The 20,713-nt window shown below is 43.6% G+C and overlaps 1 protein-coding gene across 2 annotated transcripts in view; it reads left to right on the forward strand.

Moving 5' to 3' along the window:
• HSPA12A (heat shock protein family A (Hsp70) member 12A) overlaps window positions 1-20,713 on the forward strand; it is a 155,464-nt gene that overhangs the window by 2,877 nt on the left and 131,874 nt on the right. For both annotated transcript variants that reach the window (XM_059173067.1, XM_059173068.1), the window contains exon 2: window positions 12,726-12,813. In XM_059173067.1, coding sequence (XP_059029050.1) covers window positions 12,726-12,813 — 88 coding nt within the window. The remainder of the gene's footprint in view (window positions 1-12,725; window positions 12,814-20,713) is intronic.

A 20,713-nucleotide genomic window follows, 5' to 3' on the forward strand; every position in this document is an offset into this window, starting at 1 on the left:
AAGGAAAAAAGAAAACGGTCCAAATCTGAAGTCTAAGCAGAGAGTTTTGTGTCAGATGTGCGTGGGTACATATGCTTAGACTAAAATTGGAAAGAGTACACTTTAGCATACTCATTGTGTCGTCCTTGGGTAGTGAGATCATTGGGAATTTTATTTTTTTATATATTAGTCGTATCTGATTTTCCTAAAACGAATGTACTACTTGTATAACTTTGAACAATTACATGACAATATTTGAAGGAAGAATATCACATCACGTTTAAGACTGAAATTAAGGGAGAATTAAAGACTGAGAAAAGGTCATTGGAAACACAGTTGCTCCACTATAGAGTCATCCCGTCTTCTTAAAAATAGAACTATATGTAGGCTAAATAACTAGCTAAGACCATCATCCCTGTTTACTTCTGTCATTCACTCAATCAACAAATATTTATTGAATGTCTGCCATGTGCCAGATGCTGTTCTGGGCACTGGGAAAACAGTAGTGAATAAAATAGGGAACATTTCTTCTCTTCATGGCACTTAGTTCTCGTGGCCCTCAATCCTAGCACTTACATGCTGGTGAGCCATCAGGACAATAAACTGCATTAAGAGATGTGAAAGCATTTTGAAAAGTTGTTATGCTAGGGGTTTATTAACATCCTATTAGTGTTGTCAGATTCAGATGAAATAAAATGACTATTCATGAATATTTCAATTTTCTTATTTTCTGTAGATATTAGAAGCTCTGGGGTTTTAGCTGTAAAATATATTCATGTACATGCCTACTGTATACATACTTCTCACATTCCTTGTTTTAGTACCATGGAGACTGTATTTCCACTTCATATGGAGACTGAATGTCCAGGGGCACTCAAAGAACATCAGAGCTTGAAAGGGTTTGAGTGCTGCTCACCCTAAAGGTTTAAACAGGGGAGTAGAGGGGAAGGGAAGGCAAAAGCAAGGTTCAGGAGATAAGGAAAGTCCATATCCAGGGAGGGAGGGCAGGACTATACTCTCCTCTTTTAGATAGAGGACATAGCCATGACTATTGACTTCCCATGGATGGGTGCTCACAGTCGAAGAGATGTATGGTGTTGGACAAGGGCCATTTGGGAATTAGGAGACAGATTGGAGTCCCAGCTGTCCCCAAGATCTAAACCTCACCAACCAAATGAATGGCTGGACTAGATCAGTGTTGCCCTAAGCTTTTTGGAAATGAGCATTCCTTTTTAACAGCAAAAAATTGAGGGGACCCCCGCCCCATATAATAGTGGCTATATGCAGTGAGTATGCATTCAGTAGTATGTTTGGAGCAATTATATTTCATTCATGTAAATTCCATACAAATGACAAAGACTACGTTTATAGGCAAACCACTCTTCAGTGTTGGGTGTGTATTTGGTGGACATTTGGAACGGTGAGCCCCTTGCCCACAGTGCGCAGGCTTCTCAGGGAGCTCGCCTGAGAACCACAGCGCCAGGTCTCCCCATCCAGGACCTCTTCTGTTTTAGCTCTGATTCAAAATAAAACATCAGGACATATTAGCCTAGACCTATTTGCTAAATGAAGACGCTTCATGGAGGAAATTAATCATTCTTCAGGCTGCATTTCAAAAAGGATTTCTAAACCATGTCAGGTACTTCCTAAATGAATGAGGATAAAGAAAAATATATTTGTTCATTTTCCCTAATCCTCTGCAACACCTTTATATAAATTGGAACTTGTTTGCCATGACTTTAATGTTCAGAAGTGATTGTTTAGATGTTATTTTGGCGTTGCTATCAAGTGCTTGTTAATTCTTGCCTGCATTTAACATCTGTGTTGAATATCATTTTTCATAGGGAACTAATGAACATGATTGCAGGTGCCTTTAATCATAGAGTCATAGAAACTGGAGACAGAATAGATGGAAATGTTGCCTTTTCCTCATCTAGAAAATGGGATTAATAATGTTACCCCTCCTCTCCCAGTTGTCAGGAATGAGAAATAGGATTGCCAAGCTAATTGTAATATAAAGAGCTGTAAATTAAATGCTAAGTAATAAGAGTAGGAATGATTTGACTAATAATAAAACGTGTTTTTTTTGTAGTTTGATTTTTTAATTACCAATGTCTCCCAGCAGTAGTCATTACCTCTGTGCTAGAAAAACAAAAACCAGGGCAACAACTACCATTGCTGGAGAACTTTTATCTGCCTGGGGTTTTCCTTGTATCATCTCATTGAATCTGCAAAACCACCACAAAAGGTAAGCGGTTAGCCCAAGGTGGACACAGTTAGCAAATGGTGGAGTTGGAATTTGAACTCAGGCCCAGTGGACTCCAGCGGCATGCAACCCGACCCCCCCCGACCCCCCGCCCGGACGCCTGCTACCACTGTGCTCCTCTGCCTGTCAAATCTGGAAGTTTTGTAGTCAGATCCTGCGGTCTCATGCCTGTGATTGCTAGGGGCTTGGCCATCCTTTCTGGAAGAAGCCAGTTGAGTTGCTCACAACTCAGCTTTGAAAGGAGTTCACAGAGGAGAAGGAGAAAAGAGAAAGGAGCCTGGGTAAATGGTGTGAAGCTCTGGGTCACCGGTTCTCAGTCTGGGCTGCACAGTAGAGTCACTTGGGGATTCTACTAGATTCTGGTGAGGTCTAAACTCTGTTAAAATTTAAGCACCAGGAAGAGGAGGGTTATCTATTCACTGTTGTAGTATTAAAAAACACTGATACCTGGGCCCTACCCCAGACCTATTAAATTGGAATCTCCAGGGATGGGGCACACACAGAGGTATTTTTTTTTTTTTTTAATGTGTATGATATTAATGTGGAGCCTAGATTGAGAACCTCTGCTCTAAGAGATTTTTTCATGGATCGTGTCAGATACTGAATGGATAAGGCTTCCCCCAGGAATGATTTGATAGTGGATACTGCTAAGAAGTGTTGAGCCTTGGAACCAGACCATATGGGTTCAAGCCCTGGTTCTTCCAGTTCCCAGCTGTATGACCTTGTAAAAGTTACTTGACCTCTCTGAGCCCATTTGCTCATCACCCAATATTTTCAATGTCATAGGATTGCTATGAGATTAAATTTAAAAATCCATGGAAACTTCTTCCCACTCTGCCCAACACATAGTAAAGGATGTCATTATTACCAAAGAAATTAAGGAGAAGGAAAATAACATTTTTAGAGTTTTGCTGTGTTTGTCTGAAAACCTTAATTTAGCTTTGTAGAGGAATTCAGGAGGAACTGAATTAAATGATAAGGGGACCTCCCCCACCCTTTAAAAACAATATTACTGACCTTTTAAGATAATCAGACCTCCTGGTAATCTATCACTTTTGTTTTAACCTTTACCATTTGCTCAAAATTATAGAGTTGGTGCATTATTTCTCTCTTGTTTTCCAAATAAAGCAGAAAGCTGGAGCCATGGTTGTAATGTGAGTGTTCAAAGCTGGCATCCTGTCAAAGGCTCTTTTAGATCTAGCCTTCCGGTCATTTGTTGTGAGGGCTTTGACACTGAAAACCAAAAGATACTGTTGGAGATGCTCTTGCTGGCAGTTTAATTGGTATTTTTCAGGATATAGACACACAATTTCTATATATGCAGAATGAAATGGGGAGTGGGGCAATTATCCAGTGAGATTAAATAGTAAAAAAAGGGGGGGGAGAATCAGGCCAAAGGAATTCTTTAAAGCAAGCTATTTTGCCATTTTTGAATAGATACTTCTCTAACTTTGTAGAAGTAGATAAACTTAAGAGTATTTCTGTGACCTAATTACAGGCTAATAAAGCAAAATGAATACATATAAAATACCCTACAAAGGCCAGGTTTTCCAATGTGTACTTCTTAATATAACAGCAGCAAAATAACTATAGGAATTGCATTTATTGCAAATGAAGGAAATGTTAAACATCTTTCCCATGTAGGGGGCAGCAAAGAAGAAAGAGAGGAGAAATCCCAGTAAGAGGACCAGTAAGATGTTTTATTAAGTTATGGCTGAAAATGTTTTCTCTGTAACTGCTGCAGACATTGATTTGGTTAGTTTCCTGTCCCCCGAGAGTGGTATGCCCTTCTATTTCGTTGTTGCACTTGAATGAAAGCCAATAAATTGTTTGACTTTTGTAATTAAACTGAAGAACTTGATTGCAGGGGAGTTTAGCTTCCTGTGCTTTAAGTTAATCTACTTAAGAGGAATTATCTATTTCTTATTAGTGAAATCAAAATACTCTGTGCCTTTATAACTGATGATTTCTACGGGCCTGGTCATGAATCTTATGGTAATGGTAAAATGTCAAACATTATTTGGGGAATTTAGAAACTTTCAGTTGTCAAAAATTTAGGACTTGAGTTTTGACATTTGGTGTTGGCAAAATGTAGGGTCATATTTGTTTTCTTTTTCTTCCTTGATTTGCCATTTTTGGGGATCATGTTTATAATATTTGAGACTTTTTGTTTCTTGAATTTTTTTTTAAAATATTATAGTCATAGATGCAGATGAGAATTAGTTCTTTTGTGGGAGTAATTTTAGGGAGTAAATTTCCAGGAATTTTTAGCAAAATCATTTTAGGCAAATTTTTCAGGATGGATTTGCTTTAATTGCATCACTTTTATATATGACAATCATATATAAAGTACTACCATTGGAGCCCTATACACTTCCAAAATTATTTAAAGTGATGTTTGTGAATGAATCTCTAATGCCAATCTAATGTATTAAATTTTTGCATAATTAAAAAATACACAGAATTATATGTTAACAGGGGACAGTAGATCTGGTTTTTAATTAAATTCCACTTATATTTTGTGACTGTGCATTCAAAACTGTAGGTGGGTATTGTAGAAATAAAAGCGGTAATGATCAGAATTAGTTTCTTAGAAAAACAATGTTTTTCCATTAATACTTAAGGAGAAAGAGAGGATGAAAGTCTAAAATGTCATTTCTAAAGTGGAAATAATTTTAATATGTATTTAATAATGCCTGTCTTCTGCTTGGGCTACAGTCAGCATAACCATCTTTAAGTGGTACAGTTTGGAGATGGGAAAGAAAAGGGAAGTACAAGAGAATCTAACACAGATGTGCTCAGGAGTAAAGAGTGATGCGTATTGGGATGATTTTGTGCAAGGGAACTTTCACTTGAAATAAAAAACCGAGGCCAAGTGAGGTTGAAATTGAAGTTTCTGGGTGCCTGCCCTGGTCTCCTCTTCTTTTTGTGTGCACAGAGAAATGGCCAAAGGAAGCCACAGGGTCACCGAGGATCCCCCCCCGCCCCCGCCACTGGCCCTGTTGGTGGGAACTGGCCAAACTCCCAGAAGGAGCTACCCTTGTCCAGCAGCTACTGTTAGACTGTTGTAAAAATCTGAGTTGATTTATGAACAGCCAGGTGATTTAAAATATCCTGGAGCCATTCTCAGTAATCATCTTTCCTAAAGTTCATGACCAAATATTTGCACTCTAGGCTTAGGACCTTTATGGGAATTTGAAACTAGAGAGGACTGTGTACCAAACTCATGAGGCAGAGAATTTCTAGCAAAGAGCATCTCAGTTAATGTGAGTTATCTCTGCCTCCTAAAGAATTTTTCTACTTCTACAGCATTAAAAGTAGAGTTCCTGTTTGAGAGAACTAGTAACAAATGTCTTTTGGCCATAAAATTATCCCATGCCAACACTTGTTGGATTTTTTTTTGTATTTTTTAAAATATTTTATTTTTTATAAACATATAATATATTTTTATCCCCAGGGGTACAGGTCTGTGAATTGCCAGGTTTACACACTTCACAGCACTCACCATAGCACACACCCTCCCCAGTGTCCATTACCCCACCACCCTCTCCCAACCCCCCTCCCCCCAGCTACCCTCAGTTTGGTTTGTGAGATTAAGAGTCACTTATGGTTTGTCTCCCTCCCAATCCCGTCTTCTTTCATTTGTTCTTCTCCTACCCCCTTAACCCCCCATGTTGCATCTCCACTTCCTTATATCAAGGAGATCATATGATAGTTGTCTTTCTCCAATTGACTTATTTCGCTAAGCATGATACCCTCTAGTTCCATCCATGTCGTCACAAATGGCAAGATTTCATTTCTTTTGATGGCTGCATAGTATTCCATTGTGTATATATATACCACATCTTCTTGATCCATTCATCTGTGGATGGACATCTAGGTTCTTTCCATAGTTTGGCTATTGTAGACACTGCTGCTATAAACATTCGGGTGCACGTGCCCCTTCGGATCACTGTGTTTGTATCTTTAGGGTAAATACCCAGTAGTGCAATTGCTGGGTCATAGGGTAGTTCTATTTTCGACATTTTGAGGAACCTCCATGATGTTTTCTAAAGTGGTTGCACCAGCCTGCATTCCCACCAACAGTGTAGGAGGGTTCCCCTTTCTTCGCATCCTCGCCAGCATCTGTCATTTCCTGACTTGTTAATTTTAGCCATTCTGACTTGTGTGAGGTGATATCTCATTGTGGTTTTGATTGTATTTCCCTGATGCCGAGTGATGTGGAGCACATTTTCATGTGTCTGTTGGCCATCTGGATGTCTTCTTTGCAGAAATGTCTGTTCATGTCTTCTTCCCATTTCTTGATTGGATTATTTGTTCTTTGGGTGTTGAGTTTGCTAAGTTCTTTATAGATTTTGGACACTAGCCCTTTATCTGATATGTTGTTTTCAAATATCTTCTCCCATTCTGTCAGTTGTCTTTTGGTTTTATTAACTGTTTCCTTTGCTGTGCAAAAGCTTTTGATCTTGATGAAATCCCAATAGTTCATTTTTGCCCTTACTTCCCTTGCCTTTGGCGATGTTCCTAGGAAGATGTTGCTGCGGCTGAGGTCGAAGAGGTTGCTGCCTGTGTTCTCCTCAAGGATTTTGATGGATTCCTTTCTCACATTGAGGTCCTTCATCTATTTTGAGTCTATTTTCGTGTGTGGTGTAAGGAAATGGTCCAATTTCATTTTTCTGCATGTGGCTGTCCAATTTTCCCAACACCATTTATTGAAGAGGCTGTCTTTTTTCCATTGGACATTCTTTCCTGCTTTGTCGAAGATTAGTTGACCATAGAGTTGAGGGTCTATTTCTGAGCTCTCTATTCTGTTCCATTGACCTATGTGTCTGTTTTTGTGCCAGTACCATGCTGTCTTGATGATGACAGTTTTGTAATAGACTTGTTGGAATTTTTATTAACTTGTGGATCTGACCTAAACTTTGGCTGTCTAATCCTTAAATGCTTTCTTTTTTTTTTGCTAGCCGAGCTGACAGTATGCAGGAGGAAAGTAAGGCTTATGTACTGATTTTGAGAATACAGCCTCAAAGACTGTATTTTATAGAGCAAGAATCAAAGACTATGTTTGTGGAGTAAGAACAAAAACAACTCTTGTTTTAAAGTATCATATTTTGGGGCGCCTGGGTGGCTCAGTGGGTTAAGCTGCTGCCTTCGGCTCAGGCCATGATCTCAGGGTCCTGGGATCGAGTCCCGCATGGGGCTCTCTGCTCAGCAGGGAGCCTGCTTCCCTCTCTCTCTCTCTCTGCCTGCCTCTCCATCTACTTGTGATTTCTCTCTATCAAATAAATAAATAAAATCTTAAAAAAAAATAAAGTATCATATTTTAAATAACTATAACATGTGGGTATCAATTTATAAGCTTTAGAATGTATATTGTCCTATGTATCATATTCTATTACTTTACTGAAAATCCAGGCATTTTGAATTCTTGACTAAGACCATTGCAAGAAAAATATCTGTTCAGTAAATAATTTTTGCACATTTCTTATAAATCTGTTGTTGGAAACTAGTTGTCTTCTCTTGAGACAATTCTAAATGCAAAAGCAGGAAATGCAATCAAAACCAGGCATTGAAAATTTACAGAACTTTTCATTTGTATTTGTAATAGACTTTATATCCATGTATTATTTATGATATGAGAATAGGAGGAATCACCATGTGTTGGTTTTTTTTTTTTTTTTTTTACTAAAAATCACCATTTTACCTTCCCTAGTACATGACTCTAACTCACTAGGGACAAGCCTTGAACTTTTTATGCTCTTTTCGAGTCCTGATGCTAAGAAACAAATGCAACGCAGCTTGGCACAAAATTTGACCCTTGCTGGTGGGTCGGAAAATGTCACACGCAGAGCCTGTATCCTCTGGGGCAAAGGCTCAGGTACCACATCAGGATCAGCCCCTCTGATCACCCTGTTTCTGAGAAACATCCCCTCGCTCTCCTAATTTGGACTTCAGCATATACACCTTGCGCTGGCTTATCCTGTCTATTTTTCACAAGATATGTAGGTAAAATTGTCAGGTTTTTAATGGCTGGTGTCTGCAGCTTGTCCTTTGGGTCAGTCATCTTTGTGTTGATTCTCAAGTGCATCTGTCTCAGTTGGATCTTTTAAACTAAGCTGAACTCTGGAAGGCTTGGATTGGAGGAAAGGGACTGTAATCCTGTGTTACGCAAACTGGAGAGAGAGAGTATGGTATCGTTTCTTGGCTACTTAGTGCTTTCTGACTTTCAGAAGAAAAGGAAACTTGGCAGCATGTAATTCTAAGAAAATTGTAAGAAACAAAGTGGAACCCAGCTCTTCGTGGGGGCAGGGAAGGGGTGAAGTCTGCCTAGATGGCTTCCGAGTTGTCTGATGTCCTCACAAACCTTGCGGGTTCAGTGTTGACTGAGAATGAGCCTGTACATTCCACCGAGGGAAGAAAGAGCAAAATCTTTTTCTTCCCTTAGCCGGTGGTTCTGTTAATTCAGGAGCTATAAAGCAGATTTTAAATTGACATCATTTTCAAACTGGAAAGTTAAGTGCCCTTCTATCTGGAATACAGACATTTCAACAGGTCCTGTTGCGCTTGATGTGAACTTTTTATTGGGGTATAAAGGATCTTAACATTTCTGGGTGTTAACTTTTAGGGAATACATAGCAGTAGCAAATACAGCAAACACTAAATAAACAAAGGGTCTCAGGCTGAAATAAATGTCTGTGGCTTTCACGACGTAAGTACATACACAGATCTGATTATGAAGAATGTTAGCTTTTACCCTAGAGAACAATCACATTTTAGCCCCGGGGTACAGCTCTCACTGCTGGTGTGAACATTTCACCAGTTAGGTACGCACAGACACAGGAATCATGCAGCATTTTAAAATACGTTCTTTTCTTCTTAAACACATGCCCACCATCTTAACAAATGCTGTTTAGTGCAAAGTTCAAACACGTCACCCAAGGTTAATTTCTACCTTGTGCAGTCAGGTGGTTTCAGAAGTGCTGCGAGGATCCGCAGGAGCAAGGAGACGTAAATCCCCATTTTGCTGTCTCTGCACTTTGGAATTCTGTTCAGACCTCTTACATTGTGTGCAGACATATGAAAAAGGAGGACGCAAAAGTGAAGCCAGTGCTGGGGCTGCTGTCAGCGGGGACGTTCTTTCCACTGACCGTGTGCTTGTTTCACTTGTTTTTGTCCTCTTCACACATTCTTTTTCTCCCCTCTTCACACTGTCTACTCAGGCTCGCTCTGGGAGTTCATGCGGAGGACACCAGCCCGAGCACCAGCAGCAAACACCCCCCCCACACACACACACCCCAGGGCCACCTTCCTCACATTCCTGCTTCCTGGGCCATCTTTTGCAAGGGGGTTTGGGATTCCAGCCCTGGTGGTCCAGGCTCTCCTAGTTGTGGCTATAGGGACTTAACCCATTGACCGCCTGTCCAATAGGCAAAGCTGTTGGAAATAACTGTGTGGTTATATTTACTGCTTCTGTGTTTCCGTGATAGGAATCGTCTTTATAGATAAGAAAATCATAGAACCACGCAGAGCTTTTGGGTCATTTAGTTCCACACCGTCATTTTATACACACACACACACACACACACACACACCTTCATCTAAGCAAATAGAAAAACATCTAGTTGCTGGCAAAAAGCTGTCAACATAATTCTTTTATTCAGGAATCAATTTATTTAATAAGCTTAAATTAAATATTTTTAAAATCCTCTTTGTTATGGGTAAAGGAAAAATACCATTTATGATATACAGTTAGTATGGTTATTTTGGTATAATATGTGTAATTGTCCCAACTGAATATCTGGCATATTCTGACAGTATTACAAGACTTAAAAATGTAAAGTCTAAAATTCCTAAATTCCGAGAAAAAAAGTGCGGCACCTGTTTTGGGTTGTGGATCTCATACCGCGGCCTCTCAGAGGTTTAGCTGGATAAAGTTCTGTGGCTTTCCTCAGATTTATCATTTTAAATGGCCTTTTGGTAGCTGCGTTCTCTATACCCTAGTTTGTCAAGTAAGCAGGCGGATGTTTTTGCCTTCTGATAAATTACCATTATAAACATGTCTGCCTCCCTTACTTCATCTGCTACAAAAAATATTCAGGGCTCATCCGGTTGGAAGGTGAGTCACCTGAGGCTTTGTTCCCGAATTAGTAACGCGGCAGGCTCTCATTTAGCAAGTTGTGCTTCTCACCAATTAAAAGGCAAAAAGTTTCTCTCTTTCCCTCAGATAGAGACTGAGGCTTTCACCTGTCAGAGGAAAATGAAACCGTCACTAACCAGTGTTTATTTTGCTGGCGGGTGCATGCCTACGACAAAGTGATTTTTTTTTTTTCTCCAGGTGAATTACTCCCCACGTTGGCGTGGCAATGACTAATAAAGTATTTATGAAAACGCAAGTGTGTCGTACCCACTCCCACAGTGTGTCACTGCTGCCGCCAAGTGACAGGTCTGAAAAAAATACATCAGCAAACCTTAAACAATTAGAGCATCGATTTCCACTATGGAAAACCAAGGCCCCCACTCCCTCCTAGACAAAGATACCTTCTCCTTATAGGAGGAGAACGCAGAGGCTCTCCTAAATCCCTCTGACCCATGTAGCCAGCCATCCCTCGGAATTCGGGTTTCTGAGACAAGAATGGCACGGTGGTGAAGAAAATAATGTCTTTCCCTGAACCAACTCCATCTCATTCTGGCGTTGCGGGGAGTTTTTAGTCCGGTTAGTTGTCCACAATCACACACAACATCCTCCTGAGCTACAGGAGGGAGCAGTCTCTGTCTTAAAAATCGAGTAGACACACCAAGAACTTGCAACTCTGGGAACCCGCGAGTGCTTGGAGACCTATGCAAAGACCATTCTCCCGAGCAACCTCCTTCTTGAACTGGGCTAAGAGCTTTCAATTGCTGTGACATTTTCAGCCAGGGAAGGGAGTAGTTGTTGCGGAGAAATGTTTCACAGGCAATTACTTTATATTATCAACAGAGCAATTCCCTGTCCAGAGAGGGGCCAAAACGATCAAGTTAAATCGTGAAAGAGAGAAAGAGCGAGCGGGAGAAGGGATTCATCTCATTAGCAGGTGCCAGTGCGGCTGGCTCTGCGGCGCACGGTGTCACTGGCCCTTTAAGACGACGGCTGCGCTCCCTCCGCCGCCGCCGCCCCCTCCCCCGGAGCTGTTGACAGGTCTAAACCTCCCGAGCAGCCCATTGTGGCCACAGTAGGAGGCACCTGCAGAAAATGTGCCAAAACCAGGCAGGGAGCAAGAGCTTTTCAATAAGCCCCGCAGCTGGAGAGGAGAAGCAACACTAAACACGCGGGCGCAGACCAGGCATGTGATGGGAAAAGGGGTCAAACCCAGACACCTCCTATCGGCTTTCTGAGCTTTCTGAGCACCGTTTGGTTCAATTTGCTGACATCTTCTAGCTGGCTTTTCTCTATTTGCTTAATATGCTGAGGTATTTAGCTTAAAAGCACTAAATACTCCATCACGAGGAGCTCTTCTCTCCCTTTCCCATTTACTGTTATTAAGGACGTTTTCCAGTATTTTCTCCCTCTTTCTGCTCCAAACTAAGATTGTTTTCTTTCAGTTCTCTCTCTCTTACTGCTACCTCGCAGGCATTCGCCGCCACATGCTGCATTGCAGGCTTGATTGGACTCTTTCTTAATTGGGGGGGGGGGGGCAAGTCAGGCTCTCCCAGTTTGGGCTCTGGGCTGCCTTAGTAAAGCACACATTCCCGCTGCTGTCAGCACATGTCTGGAAGATGCACAGCATTTCGACGCAGTAAACCTTTGCTGGGCATCTACTGTGTCCCCACCACTGTCGTAGGGACTTCTGGAAATCCAGAGATAGACAGATGTGCCTCCCCTCCCCTACTGCTTAGGACCCAGCAGAGAGGCCAAAGCGCTGATGGCACCATGGGTTTTAGGAATTGGTCTTGCACCCATGCATTTGTCTTTGTGGTACTTACAGCCCTTTGGAGAATAAGCTGGAGTGGAGGTAGGGCGGGGCGGGGGGGCAGGGAGCGATCTGGCATGTGCTGGTGGTATAGTGGCTTTGTCTAGTCTCTCTTGAGAAGCAAGAGGACAGAGTCTCACTAAGCTGAGAACCTGGCATCACACCTCAGTTTTGGCAGCTCTCAAAGGTCTGGAAATCCTTGCCTTTCCATGGGGCCTTCCGGCTCACATGATATGTTCCATCTGTTCTTTTTCCCCACTGGAGGTAGTAAGGCATTACCTTGGTCTTACAGATGAAAACATCTGAGACTCAGCACAAAGCACCTTGCCCCAGGGCACAAACTAGTGGGTGATAAGTGCAAAGGCCCTGAGGAAGCTGACCCCTCTGCTGCCCACCGTTACCTTTCTGCTTCCCTTCTACCCTGTGCGGCCTCTTCCACCTGTCTCCCAGCGCGAACACACACGCTTTGAGAGTGGTGCAGAAGCAGACCAAGGGACATTTTCACAGTGAAACTCTTCTCCCCCTTCCTACAGATGGAGAGTGTTGGCGTGTACGGACTCTGTGGGTGCGCAGCGAAGAGCAAAGTGAAGTGTGACTCCAGGTGGGAAATACCAGCTTCAGGTAGGGAAGGAATGGATTTGTGCAAGTACCAAACTGGCGTCGGAAGTTGTCCCACCCCCACCCCCCCGCAGCCCCAGCCCCCAGCAGATTTCATTCCTTTGGAGAGCGATGAGGCCCATTTCTAGCTGGTACAGTTACCCTATAGCACATGCAAGATATTTGCCAAACCACTGCAGAACATCTGGTCATTCAGAGCGCTAACGAGTGGTAAGAGGCGTGAGAGCAAGAGTATTTCAGAAGCACCCTTGAGTCGGGAATTGAGATTGTTTCCCACCTACTCAGAGCTTGGAAAATGGGCAACAGTGGACATCTACACTCCCCAGCACAGCTGCAGAGCGGGACCTGGCTGGGCGCACTCCTGTCCCTCCCTGCCCGGGCTCCGCTGGCTCTGGGGGCTTGCGTGTGAGAGTTCAGGCCTGTCCTGAGGCAGGAAGGGATGGTCTCGGGCTCCTCCAAGCTTGTTTATGCTTTAACATGTCTCTCCCCACAGAGAACTGGTCCTCTTCTTCCTTCTTGCCCAGTGCCTCCCTCCAATTCTGGAGGAAACAAGTGGACTATTCATGTAAAAAGAGAAAGAGTGAGCTGGGGGGCGGGGGGGTGTAGGGGGGGATGCCACCAACAAACTCCATTGAAAGCCACTGGCTGTTCATTTACATTCACACTTTTTAAAAATGTTAACTAATGATGTTAAATGGTTTGCCAAAGGTCCTGGCAGGTCAGTTGTAGAAGTGTCATTTCTGCCTAATTAGGGCTCTTGTGGCTGCCCGGGGCCTCCCAGTGCAACTGGTGACAAGCCGAGAGCTGACAGCTTCAATTGGTGCCAATAGGAAGGTTGGGCCGGTCATGTTTTCCAACTCAGCCAGGTGTTTGCTGAATGGGGGAGGGGGCCTGGGGAGATCTGAGCGCGTCCATGATCCGTCTTCTTTCACTGCTGCCTGGCAAGTCCTCTCCCTCTGCCTGTCTTGTCTTGTGTCAAGGTCAAGAATGGGCTTTGCTAAATCAGCAATTTGGGTTATCTCTGGGAGGTCATTAGCAATCCCTGGCCCAGACATTTCAAGTGGTCTCAGACCCCAGATGCTAGATTTTTTTTTTCTCCTCCCTAAAATCAGAAAGTAGGAAGAGAAAAGGAAAGTTTTAGGTTAAAAAAAAAAATGGTAGGAAGAAAACAAAACAGACCAAAAAAGACCCAAAAAACTCTGCATAGCCCTCAGAGCGTTAAGCTTCTGAAGACATTCTTAATAGGAAAACTGCTAGAAGAGAAAACAGCTAAAACATCCAGCTCGATGCTTTGAATGTTTTCCAGGGAAGACGGTAATGAAAAAGAAATCATGTAACATCAGCAGCTGGATGTTGCGTGCCTCTCACATAGTAGGTGTTCAACAAATAAGTTACTGCTGATTTGATTTTTCAAGGGAGAAATTTTTGCCTGGAAAACAAAGAGCAATTGATAGAGACCTGGTATATTCCACACCTGCTTTACTTGTTCCTGAAATGCTCTTTGAGTTTCTCAGTTCATCATAAAATACGTGCTAAGTTGGAGTGCCCCATGAGAGGTTGATATGATTATTTTATTTCAGTTTTTTGTTTTTTCCCCCACTTTTTTTTTTTTTTTTAACAACTTAAGCAATAACTACTTGGGAGCCCCAGGCTGCAGCAGCCAGAGCAAAGAGGCACTCCCGTGGCACTGAGAGGACCTCTGAGTGCAGAATTTGGCTTGGGCACACTGGCGGGTCCTCTGGGGGGTGACAGCACTCCCTGTTCGACCTGAGTTGGACACATCCACACTGGAACACACGCAAACACACACACACACACAGTGCACATGTCCGTGGTCCGCCTGACAGAACGGCAGGATTCAGGCATGAGCGTCTACGGGTCATGCTTGTTAAATCAAAGCGGGAGGGGGGGGAATGCATTAGGAAAAAAAAAAAAAAAGCCACGTTCATTTTATGAAAATCTGAAGACCAGACCCAAAGAGGTCAGTTCTGGGGAGGAGGAGGGAGACTACAGTCATAGGCGTCTGAAACCGGCAGTTTCCAGCTCTCTGTCCCGCTTGCTGCCTCTGTTATCTCAGATAGGGAACAATGAAAGTTGGGGTCAGAAAGGAGACTGTTCCCATCTATTGATTTTCTCAATGGCGTGGAGTGAAGATAAAAGGAGGCGGCCTCTGTAGGCTCGCCAAGGGACTATCTGGTCCTTATCAGGGCCCACGCGCAGTCAGTCCTCTCTCTGTGGCACGGAGTCCTCCGTGGCTGGAGACCATGTCACCGTATTTTCTTCAGACCCAGGACAGACAGACGCTAACAGAGGGAATTCATAGAATCGCCTCATAGGCTGACCTCATGAATGCTATGTGAGCAAATGAATCTAGATACCTCCAGACAGTTCAATGGACTGTTTCCAATTTTCCAGGGCCCTCCTTGGTCACTGAATGCCCTCCAGGGGTCCACTTTGCATTCTCGCCCATTCCTTTGGTGCTTGGCACATGTTCATTTTCTTTTCCTTCAGTCATCTTCCTGGTTTTGTCCTGGGATATGGTTTTGCTTCTAGTTCCAGTACGGACCCCCACCATGGCTCTGCCTTCCATATCCGCCTCTATCCCCTAGACGTGACCCGCCACCCATAATGGCTGTTTGCAGACTTCGAGGGCAAACGTGTGTCTGGCTCTTAATGAATGCTAAGAAGTGGCCACTGAAGCCCCTCTTAGGGGTTAGGAAGGTGAATATTTAAAAATCATTCTGTAAGATATTAGTGGTAAAGAAAAACGTTCTTGCAGCCATGACATGGGAAATAAGCCAGTCATTTAGTATAACGAAACAAAGCAACAAAAAACTTCTGAAGACTTGTGAACAGAGGAAAGAACGTACACGTGACAGGGAGTCTTCTGTTTGGTGGCGTTAATATATCCTGGTGGTGCTCACGAAAAGTGGTCCTCACAATGGCAAAATCACGTTCAGTTGGATATTACCTAAACCTTTCTGAAAGCAAATCTGATTTCAACATTCCATTGTTTGAGGCTTTCTGATGGCCCTTTCAGATCTGATTCTGGCTTCTCTTTGACCTTGAACCCTTACTCTGTTGTGCTGATCTGCTGGCAGTTCTCAGGACCTGCCAGGATGTTTCATGCCTCAGGGCCTTTGAACAAACTCTTTTTTTAATCCTTGGAATGCCTTCTGTCCCTATTGTTCTCCCAACAAACACCTATTTCTTATACCATCTCCTCCCTAAAGCTTCTCCTGACACCCCTTTCTTTCTTATGCGCCCCTCTGCAGAACCTCACAGTCTTTCGAAGAAGAATAATAGTTGTGATAATAAAAGCTCTGTTTTACTGAATGCCTTGTGTGTGCCTGTGTCTGTGCTTTTGCTAGTTATACCGTTCATTCCTCACTGCCCTGTGAAGAAGGCGCTGTCGTAGATGCTCATATCACTAATGAGAGCCTGTGGCTCAAGTTGTGTGTTGACGGTCACACAGGTTGAACATGGTGGAGCAGGACCTGAGCCCAGCCAGCGTGATTCAAGCATATGTAATAATCACCTTTGATCTAGAACCACCGAGTCATGTGGACTCCCATTATAAGTGGCTGCCGTGCCGGTGTTTGGGTTTTAGTGTGTCTCCCCTCTAGCTGGTGAGCTCGTGGGTGTTGGTGACACTCTCTGCTAAGTCTGTGTCTGGTGCCGAGTAGGGTCAGCACATGGCAGAGACTCTAAATGTGGGTCGAATTTAACAAAATTGAATAGAATTGAATTTACTACATATTTATGCGTATGTGTGTGTATGTATATATTCTCTCTCCTGCCTCTCTTATTCTCTGTGTGTTTTTTATATATACATATATATGCACACTATACATACATATATAGCTAGGTACACAAGATACATATATGTATATGTCGGTATATATATACATAAACAGACATATATGTATATAAAGAGATTACAAGGCAGGGAGCGAGAGAATCAGTCTCAGCTGGGAGGAATACACATGCATTCTTGTCTGTTTGACTTTGGTTGGTGAGTTTGTAGTCTCTGTTAACCTCATTGCCTTGTAGCATGGGGATAGAAGGGCATTTTTGAGGGTTTTTTTGTTTTGTTTTGTTTTTTGGTGGGTTTTTTGTTGTTGTTGTTGTTTTGGGCAGTAGGGGTGGGGGGGGTGGCTATGCATTATCTCAGGTATAGAGCTGAGTCCTACTTTGTCTAAACAGTTTTCTTCATCATTCGGTCCTCTTGAGCCTGAGCTTGTTAGTGATGGTGAGCCTGGGTCTCGCTCTGTCCTGTAAGGTCCTGTGCATTATGAAAAGGGCAAGGCTAAGACCCAGCGTAGAGAGTAGCCTTAGCACAAAACTGAAAAGTTCTCTTAGAGCTAAGAGGCACCCATCTGATCTGGAACATTGGGTGAGGATTCAGTCATAGCCAGTTCAAGGACAAGAAACTCCCTCCCGGATCCTGTCCTCATATGTCGCTTGCTTGCAGGGGGAGACAGTTCGTGTGGCATTTATAGACAGGTGCCCATTTGTCACACTTATTTTTATCCTATGAGCATGAAATCCCAGTTTTAAAATCAGATTCCAGAACTCAACAAGCTGTCAGGTTCTTACTGATTTTCTAAAGTAGTTCAGTGGCCCTTGGTGAGCCCGCCCTGCTGTCCTGTTGACTCCCTTCCTGCCACTGACCAGCCATACATACCCTTTGCTTCTCTCTCTGCTCCTTCGCTCCCTCCCGGGAACCCTTCCCCTTGGCCTTGCCAGACCCTGTCCATCCTTTGAGAACCTGGTCGGTCGATGGGGATCTGACCCTTTCCAGTTTTGCTACGCCATTGAAGGTCTTGTTACTCACTCCAGGCTTCTCTCTTGATGTGCAAAATGCTTTCAGGGTGTAGAGCCTTGAAGGAAAGCGGGGTGAAAGTTAAGACAGTCTCTCGTGCATTTTCACCAATGGAGTCCTGATGGCGAGCTGACTCAACGGGCACTTCGGCAAGAAGAGCATGTCTGAAGTTTAAAAAAAATTTTTTTGAGTATTTGCCAACTTTTAGTGTTTTTCTATTTTAAAATAGGGCTCTGTAGTTATAAGTAAAAGTAATTTTTCTGAACTATGCCTCTGAGTGTCCTTGGTGTATCATTACATTCCTTTGGGCGGGCAGGCCAGCTTGGATGTGGGACCCCTGTAGTTGCCCAGGCCCTGTGCTTGTTTTAATGCTCTGATGTTGCCATCGTGAAACTCGTAATAACTTGAATGAGGGCTCCTGCATGTTCATTGTGTCCTGGGTCCCGTAAGGTATGCCTTTGGGGTATGCCTTTGCCTTTGGCCCTGCCTTTGGGGTTTTGTGACTCTTCTGACTGGGAAGCATGAAGAGACAACATTAAAACCTTAATATGACTTCGGTACCACTGACTGGGAGGCTGCGTGAGAGTCTGGGGGCTTTTTAAGGGAGGAGTTCTAGGCTGAAGACAGGAGGATCTGGAAGGGTAGAGGCCCCTGAATGCCGAACTTGCCAGGGATCAGCTGTGCCCAGCAATGTTCTTAACATCCGTCTACAAAAAGTAGGGAGAGAACAGTCTGTGGTTCTGTAGTTGATGTTCAGAAAGCTTCCTGAGAGAGCCTTGCTTTTCACCTCAAACTCCCAAGTCATTTGGCCAAGAATTTCTGCTTGTTTGAAATCTTCAGAAAAAAATCCCCAATGAAACATACCAACGCCAGAAGTGGGCTTCCCATTTTCAAAATGTGTGTGTATACGTTCCATTGTCGCTCTTCTTGGGACCTCCTCTTGTTTTACTGCCTTATTTGGAGAGGGACCTGGAGAAGCACATATGATGACATGTGGGGTGGTGTATTTGAGAAACAGGACTGAAGGGAAAATAGGGCCAAGTCAGGAGGTGAGTCCGTGGATGCGAGCTGTGAGGTCTTGTGGTGTTTTTAAAATAGGGACCATCTCTGTGTCTGTCGGCCTCCACAGTGATGGGACAGAAGTGCGTGGGCAGCTGTGGGGAGGCGGGTCCCAATCGGGGTTGCACTGCACCCCACGCCCGGTATTTAGCCGTGTCTGGGGAAGGTCGGTTGGGCTTTCTAGAACTCTGTCTGCGTGAGGGAAGAAGCCCTCTCCCAGGAGGTCTCAAGACACAGTCCCTAGCAAAGCTTCATTTGGAGGAGAAGGTGACTCCGAAGGCTTCCTGATGTCTCACAGTCTATCTCCCGTGACTGCCCCATCCCCCAGTAGCTCCAGTGACCCAGCGGCAGTGGCAGCAGAGCGGTGAGCCCGGCGCTGGCAGTGTTGGTGGCACTTGCACGGTGGCGGTGGCACCAGCACTGGCGGTGGCGGTGGCACCAGCACGGGCGGCGTCTATACCAGTGGGACATGGCACCGCGGCTTTGAAGCAGACAATTGGACACGGCAGCGTCACAGTGGCTGTGTGGGCGCATCAGGTTCCATGCGGATTGGGGGGCAGGTGGAAGTGTCCCAGCGTGGGCTCTCCCTGCAGGGATTGGGCAGGTGACTGAAGCTTGGACCACGGAGACCATGGAGAGAGAGAGGTACTGGAGGCTCCGCGGGAGGATGAGCCTAGCTGGTGGAAGATGGACCCCATTTTTTGCCTTAAGATAGAGAATCCCAAGGAGAGATGAGGGCTACAAGATTTAGAGCATTTGTAAGATAAGAACCAACCTGCTGATTAGGAGAAGCTCGCTTCTTCCTTGTGTGAGCACACATTCATTCGCTCCTGTGTTCTTTCAGTGATTGGTTCAGCAAACATCATGGGACCTTCCTTAGAGTCTGAGGTCAGATTATTGGCTTCTGAATCTGTCTCTGCCATTGGTCTCTACCGCTGGTAGACTGTACCATTGCCAGTCTACAACCATGACAACGTTCGGTCATGAAAGTTGGGTGATTTCTCTAAATTCCAGTTTCTGTGTCTCTAATATGACTTGTGAATAATAGTAAGTGTCCGCCTCATCAGGTTAACCAATGCATCAGCTTAATCCATTCATCAGTTGGGCTATTCCTTACTTTGGCTAGTATAGGTAATACTAGTGCTCATACTAATGCAGTAAACATTGGGGTGCGTGTGCCCCTTAGAATTAGTATTTTCGTATCTTTGGGTCAATAACTAGTAATGCAGTTTCTGGATCGTAGGGTATTTTCTGTCCTTTTGATTAGTCACCCTCATGGGTGTGAAGTGATACGTCATTGCATTTTGATTTGCTTTTCACTGATGCCTGCAGATGCTGACCTATTGGCCATTTCTATATCTTCTTTGGAGAAATGTCTATTCAGATCCTTTGCCCATTTTTTTGAAGTATTTAATTTATTTATTTGAGAGAGAGAGAGAGAGCATGAGAGGGGAGAAAGTCAGAGGGAGAAGCAGACTCTCCATGGAGCAGAGAGCCCAATGTGGGACTTGATTCTGGGATTCCAGGATCATGAGCTGAGCCGAAGGCAGCTGCCCAACCAACTGAGCCACCTAAGTGCCTCCTTTCCCATTTTTAAGTTGAGTTGTATCTTTTTATTGTTTGCTTATAAGAGTTCTTTATATATTCTAGATACATACTCTAGATGCACAGACTCCCTCATCAGAAATATGATATTCAAATATTTTTCTTTCTCTCATTCTATATATTGTCTTTTCGCTTCTTTGGTAGTGTCCCTTGATTCACAGAAGTTTTAAATTTTGATTAAACTTTAAATTTTGATTAAATTTTGATTAAGCCACATTTATCCTTTTTTTTTCCTTCTTTTTGCTTGTTCTTTTGGTGTTGAATTTAAGAAACCATTGCCTGGTCCAGGGTCACAGAAATTTAGGTCTATTTTTTCTCTGAGTTTTAGCTCTTACATTTTGGTCTTTCTTTCTTTCGTCTGTTTTGAATCCAGTCTTGAATATGGTGTGATAAAGAGGTCAGCTCATGGTTTTG

This window comes from Mustela lutreola, chromosome 4 (assembly GCF_030435805.1).
Source record: "Mustela lutreola isolate mMusLut2 chromosome 4, mMusLut2.pri, whole genome shotgun sequence".
Lineage (NCBI taxonomy): Eukaryota > Metazoa > Chordata > Mammalia > Carnivora > Mustelidae > Mustela > Mustela lutreola.